The 7,459-nt window shown below is 41.7% G+C and overlaps 1 protein-coding gene across 1 annotated transcript in view; it reads left to right on the top strand.

The window, feature by feature from the left end:
* Positions 1–407: 407 nt before the first annotated feature.
* The window catches only part of LOC122545945 (scavenger receptor cysteine-rich type 1 protein M130-like), a 28,981-nt gene continuing 21,929 nt past the window's right edge, over positions 408–7,459 (top strand). Inside the window, exon 1 of the mRNA XM_087975382.1 lies at positions 408–504. Within this exon, the coding sequence (XP_087831508.1) occupies positions 408–504 (97 nt within the window). The remainder of the gene's footprint in view (positions 505–7,459) is intronic.

Raw genomic sequence — 7,459 nt, 5'->3', positions numbered from 1 at the left:
AGGAGAAGGCATAACTACAAATTGAGGGGTGATAGATTTAAGACAGATGTCAGTGGCAGGTTCTTTCCACAGAGAGAGGTAAGGGCGTGGAATGCCCTACCTGCTAATGAAGTCAACTCAGCCACATTAGGAAGATTTAAACAGTCCATAGATGAGCACATGGATGATGTTGGGATAGTGTAGGGGGACGAACTGAGAATACTTCACAGGTCGGCGCAACATCGAGGGCCGAAGGGCCTGTTCTGCGCTGTATGTTCTAATTTTACCTTCTACATTTAGCTTCCACAGTTTTCACGCTGGTCGGAAACTGATGCATCTTTCTTGAATGTACCCAATGACATCCCAATCTTTTCGAGAATTCCACTCACAATTCCCTGAGTGCCAAAATCTCTGTGCAACCCTATGAAATGGCAAACCTGTATCTCAAGACCATGACCCATTTTTCTCGATACCATAAGCCAGACGAACATCAAACCTGCATCCTGCATGTCAAGGCCGTGAGAAGTATTTGCGTTTCAATGAGATCCTCACCAATGATTGTGGACACAATGAATGCAATGTTTCCTTCCAGGACACATCTGCTATGCTCGATATCAGTCTGGTAGATTTCACTGCAACTATTCCAATGCAAAGCCCTGTATCTTAGGCAAGGCGATCAAAACGGCACATAATACTTCAACGGTCTCTGCAATGTTCTGTAGAAGCATTTTTTTTAAAAAAAACCTTTATTCTTGGACTGAACCCGTTTTTCAAAGAAGGTCAAATTCGCACTTACCTTTTAGTCTCGGAATTGTTTCCTTGTTTTCAGTTAATGGGGTACCGGGTCATCCGTTTCTCTTTGTTCATTATCACTAACATACCTTTAAATATTTATTTTACTCTCTGGTGTTCTATTCTCTCCTGTTTTCTGTCCAATGTCGTTAACCTTACACTGATCCGAGTTAGACGGCATCTTTCACGCATTTTCTCTTTGACTCAACTTGTCCAGAAGGCCTTGAAGCCTGTTTGTATGGTTCTGATCAGCAAACCTCTCAAAGTCACATTTAATCCCCTCATCCAAAATCGTTGCAGTGCGTTGTAGGTAGCTAATGTCCCACCTTCGATTTCCCATACACTCCGTTTATCACCTCCTTCCCACTGAAAATGCACAACTTTTTCTCTCAGTGAGACAGTTCTCTGTCCTGACCTGTATGTCACATATGATAGCGCAGGCTTCAGTTCTGTACACCAACCTCTTGTGCTAGATTTGATCAAAAGTGTTCAATGAGCCATCGATACCACATGGACAGATTCTCCCATATTCAATATAAAAGTTCCCTCATCAAAATATTGTGAAATTCTCAAACCAAGACTTCTCTTCCATAATGAATTTTAATTTTGTTAGTTCCCAGTTGATGCTTGTTATCACATTGTTTATGGTGGACACTACCATGTTCAGAATATTGCAATTAACCGGAGAGCCTGTACATCCCTGTTTCTCCCTTCCTCGAATTTAGAACAGACAGTTCATATTTTCCACCCTTAGTCTTCCAGACTTGTTTCTTTATCAGAATCTGGAAACTTTTGCATTGTGACAAACCAAAACATGTATTAAATCTATTGCCGTCTCAGTTAGTGCCAACAAATGCAATTTATCAGGCTCCACAAATTCCCAATGAAAGCCTTCAGTCTGAAACGTCGATTCTTCAGCTCCTCGGATGCTGTCTGACCTCCTGTGCTATTCCAGCGCCACAATGTTCGACTCTGATCTCCATAATCTACAGTCCTCACTTTCTCTGATGAAGTGACAAACTTGTTGCATTTTTGTATAACAGTCTACTCAGAGAGTCGTAGTGGCGTGGAATGCACTGCCTGTAACTGTAGCAGACCCGCCAACTTTAAGGGCATTTTAATGGTCATTAGACAGACATATGAATGAAAATGGACTACTGTAGGATAGATTAATTCCACAGGTCGGCTTCGGATTGATTCCACAAGTTGGCGCAACATTGAGGGCCAAAAGGGCCAGTATTGCGCTGTAATGTTCGATATTCTACGTTCTATGTTCTACATGTACAGTCACAGTTGCCATGATGTCAGGCCCTGCAAGTTTGAAAGATGAGGCATATCAAGAGGAAATTTGATATTTGGCAAATTTGAATAATTGCGAAACATTGTTGTATAGCACTTTATCCGTCCCATAAGAGCTGACCAACCAAGGAGGGAAATCAACATGATTTGAAATTTGAGCAGATTTTGCATAGGAAGAGGAAAAGAAAACAATTATTTCCTCTCGCAACTAGGTTGGACAAATTCTACCGAATGATACTGATGAATTATATATTGGAAGGTATAGTGATGGAGACGAGGGAACAAGTTTGCAGAAGAGACATAGAAATTACGAACTGTAGTAAAAGTAAGATAAGGTTTTTGGGGACTTTTTAAAGTCTTTCTAAAAGTTAATTCAATGTTTAACACTTTTAGAATAACGGAAAGCTGATTTTATAAAGAAACAAGACCGACATTTGAAGAAAACAACAAGTTGAGCAGCATCTGTGGATACACAAAGCGAGTTAATATTTTGAATCAAATGTGATTATTCTGGATAATGACAGTTTTTAATAGTGTGCACAGACGGGGGAGGAGAAGAGACTGAAACAGGTGGTCGGTGTGCTCAGAGAATAAGACAACGGACTGATAGTTATAGTAATAGACAGAATTATGACTCAGAATAGGTGCTAAGGATTGGGGGAATGAGATTAATGTGGGTCTGCTGTGCTGAGATCAATGTCGACAGGACAGGAATATATAAGGGAGGAAAGGGGTTACTTGTAATGTAAAGGAAGGGTAGAGGTTCAGCTCTGAAGTTGTTAGTCTGCATTTTTAGTCCTGAAGAGTGTAAAGTGAAAAAATGGAAATCGAGCTCTTTCTCCAGCTGCTCGTGGAGCTGCTGAGTTGCAAAGTATTTTCAATGAATCTGAGACCAATAACCTCCTGTGGTTGTGTGATTGTGTGATATGGATTCCGGCGTGGGGACTCGCTTCCTAGTCAAAATCTGAAACGTCATTGATCTGTTAAGATGAACTAGTGTTTGGAACCCGGTTTCATTGTATCCATTAATGGTCACATCATTTCTCATTGGTGGAGAAGACAGAGTTTACTTCATAGTCGGCACACATTAAAATCTATTGGTTGATGGAAAGAAAGACGGGCCCCTGGACAAGTCGTGGTGAAGGAACCAAACGTTACAGAAATCGAGGAGTCACTTGATATGTTAATTGCTGCTCAGTATTTGTGATCAGCATTCAGCTAAAGTTCCGATTTGATCTGGAACCACCAGCTGGGACGATGTTTGTAACCCTCGTGAACTTACTTCTTCTGCAGCTATTGAACTGTGAGTTATAGTCTCTTGAATACATTTTCGCAACCATTTATAGGTCAATGATTGGCAACATAGATGTGGCAATAATATAATGATCAGTCTATGCGAGATAAAATATTGGCATGATAGGGAATGAAAACTATTTTGTCTTCATTATTTTCTGACTTTTTATGGAACTGTTTCTGAGGCTTCAGAGCTTCCCAACCACAACCCCCATTAACTCCCAATCCTTGCATTTATTCGGAGTTTTTGTACAGCTCAGAGTTGAAAACCTACTCAGACAATTCGGGTGTGTTTGGAAACAGTGCCCATCGCTGCTTCAACAGAGTGTGTAGTCGGGAAACCTGGTGAACAATATTTACCTAATTTATTCGTCAATATTTGGGAGAGTGTAAAATAGAAACTGAATATTTTTGCATTTCTCGGAGCTTGTTGTGCCACTGATTTTAGTTCGTGTTTCTTCTCTTTACATTCGAAAACTTTCTCGACACTGATGCATTTATATAGCGCCGTTGACAATGTCAGTGAAACAAAGGAACTCTGGGCCAATTTGGTACATTTTGTTGTTGAGACAGTTCTGCAATTTTGAAAACGTGACAGGCAAGTTCCTCCGAGGAAAGTGTAAGAAACATTGCTGTGATAAAGGTCGCAGTTAGCCGTTCACATCCTCAGTGGAACAAAGGCGCTGTGTGCTAATTTGTTATATTTTATTGTTCAGACAGTTCTGCAATTTTGGAAACTTGTTAGTCAATTTATTCCATGAAATCTGTTAGAATTGTCGCTCTAATAAAGGGCACAGTCAACTGGTCATCTTCAAATAACCAAAGCGAAACATTCACGCTGCTTTCTGTCTGCAAATGTTGCCAGATCCGCGAAGTATTTCCAGCAATTTCTCCTTTGTTTCTGATTTCCAACATGTACAGTTCTTTGACCTTCTTTTGTTCACCAGTTTTGTTATTCAGTGAATTCAGTTGAATGGTTGCCACTGGCCAGCGCAATATCAATAGCTCTTCTTCCTGGACTGGGGAAGTTGTTGAAGAATTTCAGTGAAATTAATCTAAACAGCTTTACAGAAAGATGTCGTTTATTTCCTCTCTCCAATTAAAAACTTTATTAATAAAATACTTTTACATGCATACGGAGTCACTGAAACAGGTCACTTCTGTACAGTAGTCAAAAACTATGGTGCTGGAAAAGCAGATCTGGTAAGGCAGCATACAAGGAACAGGAGGTTCGACGTTTCGAGCATAAAATCTTCATCAGGATAAAGATCTTCTGCTTCAAACGTCGATTCTCCAGCTCCTCGGATTCTGCCCGGCCAGTTGTGCTTTTCCACCACCACCCTTTTAGACTTTGATCTCCAGCATCTACAATCCTCACTTTCTCCTACTTCTGTACAATCCTGTACGAAGGACAAACAAACACTGGAATTTGACTCTATCCAGCAACACACTAAAGGCATGTCTTACTTGAACATGATTGCATTTATATATACTTGAGATATCGGGGATCTGATAACTGAACGGACCCCCATATACCTTCAGCAGTAAGACCTCAGACAGTGGTCTTTCTCCACTGCCTTGGCGGCAGCTGCCTCAACATTTAATGCATTCCTAAACACATAGTCCTGCACCTTGGAATGTGCCAGTGTGCAACTCTCCGTCGGGGTCAAACGCTTGCTCTGGAATACCAAAGAGTTTCATGCAAACCAAAGAGCATTTTTCAGCGAGTTGATGCTCTTTCAGGCGCAGTTGATGTTTGTTTCAGTGTCGGTGTGTATCGTGGGCAACTGATCGGAGAGCAGTGTCCTGAGTCAAAGAGCTGCTTGTGAAAAGCATCGACAGAATTGACTGCATCTTTCTCCAGACATCGTTTGCAAAGGGCAAATCCAGAAAGATGTGTTTGACGGTCACTTCCCGTGTCCCCTGCCATCCTTCCAAACCCTGCATCCACTTAGAGAGCAGTGTGGTGAGTCGCAAACTGGCCAGGTGTACATGAGGGATCTCGCAGTTTGTGCCGTTCTCACCACAAGCCAAGCGACGTCTTCGTGCTTGTTAGAACGTTCTGGTGATGAAACATTCTGCCAAATGACTTGGACAGTCTGCTGAGGGAACAACCCGACAGGGTTCACCCTCTTCTTTTCCCACAGAGTGTCGAGGACTCTAAGATACGTGCACCAACTGCTCCTTCAGCACTGAATTTATGCTCAAACCGGTTGAAACGGGTTTGAGCAATTACCTTTCTGTGTCGAGGCAAGAGAGCTGCAAATTGAGGCAGGGCTTACATTAATATCATTTTGTTGGCAGAGTTAGCTCTTCGAAAACTTGAACTCACTTTACACATATCTCCTATTCTCCGGTGAGAGTTGTACCCATTCTCTGATGACAGTTGTACTAGACTTACTTTTCAACATGATCTGAACAGAAATATGGAGGTAGTTTAGGCGTCTAATCTTGTTTCGATTTTTTGTTTTGCTAACGGTGTTATCACTGAAGGCAAGCCAAGAAGAAAGCAATCCCAATCTTCTCAACAAAATCTGACCAGCTGTAACGGTTGTCTGTTACATTTGGGTGCACCAGACTCTGGGCTAACAGTGAATATGGTGTCAGTAAAACACCAGTCAGCACTATGTCACCATTAATTAAACTCATGCACAAATGGATTATACTCTCAGATTATACCTATGGTCTGCCTGACCGTTTTGTGATATTATTTGTGGACCGACGTTGCTTTAATGTGGAGGAGCCAGTGTTGGTTTGGGGTGGACAAAGTTAAAAATCACACAACATCATGTTAGAGTCCAACGGGCTTTATTTGGAAGCACTACCCTTCAGAGCGCTGCTCCTTCATCATGTCGTTGTGCTGATAGAGGAGCGGCACTCCAGAAGCTAGTGCTTCCAAATAAACTGGCTCGACTGTAATCTGGAGTTGTGATTTTTACATATGTTACTAAATTCATGTTCACCACATTCAAGATATTTTCCACTATTTGATGTGGAATTAACATGTTTGCCTCAATATTGTTTAACATCACAATTTTCATCACGCAAGCCTTTAAAAAATGAAATATCCAAAATAAATCCTTTTCCAACTTTATTCTTAGTGACAAATGGGAGAGGTGAAAATCATTATTAGGATATTTATGTCACGACACTTTTTCTATTTGTTCAAAACTGTGGGAATGTCTGGTTTGGTCAATGTTACATAAAATCCAACCAGGCGGCGGTCACCTGATCTCATGGTCCACTGCATTAGTTGAGGCTCGGTACATCATCATATGTGTGGAGAGAATTACAGAATCATGGTCATGTATCAGTGAAGGAACAATGTCGCCATTCCAATCAGGATGGGAATTTGCAGGTGCCGGTGCTTTTAATTATCTGTGCACCTTGTTCGGTAGTGTGGCTGCAGTTTTGTTCGGTTGAGGGAAGGAGTTTAGCTGAGTTGTTGCAGTTAACATTGATGGCGCAACTTTGGTGGCTGAATCTTGGTGGTGAATGCTTTAAGTTCTTCAGCTAATGGAAGGGTTGTAAGTGAAGCCGATTTCTTTGTGCCAAGTGCCTTCCAGCTTTTGAAAGTGTGTTACAGTTTATTGCAGCAATGTAAGTAGCGAATGTCTGTTCATAGCGCTGGCTTGTGCATTGCTCACAGTTATTACTCTTGAGGAGTCAGAAAGTGAATAATGCTGTAAATCTGGCTCCTGTTCTCGATTTGTAGTGAAAGGATGGACATCCCAGTTCAGATCATTATATGGAGCGGCATGGTGGCTGAGTTGTTTCCAGTCTCCGATGATGTCAGAGTGGAGTTTACACATTGTCCCTGTTTATGCATTGTCCCTGTGTATCCAGGTGCTCCGGTTTCCTCCCACAGTCCAATGATGTGCAGACCATGCCACGTTGCCCACACTGCGCTCGGTGAATTAATCAGAGAGGAATGGGTCTGGTTGAGTTAGTCTTCGGAGGGTTAGCATGGACTTGTTGGGCCATTTGGCCTGTTTCCACACTGTAGGGTGTCTAAGTTAAACAAGATTCTGTAAATGCTATGGCGTAGTATGTTAAGAGAGTTCATGTACACGGAGGTGTATAGCTTTGTGGTAAG

The sequence above is a fragment of the Chiloscyllium plagiosum genome, unplaced genomic scaffold (assembly GCF_037043375.1).
Source record: "Chiloscyllium plagiosum isolate Xiang-an unplaced genomic scaffold, Cpla_swu_hap1 HiC_scaffold_27, whole genome shotgun sequence".
NCBI lineage: Eukaryota > Metazoa > Chordata > Chondrichthyes > Orectolobiformes > Hemiscylliidae > Chiloscyllium > Chiloscyllium plagiosum.
Note: the sequence above shows the minus strand (reverse complement) of the source record. Positions and strands in the feature narration are given on the sequence as shown.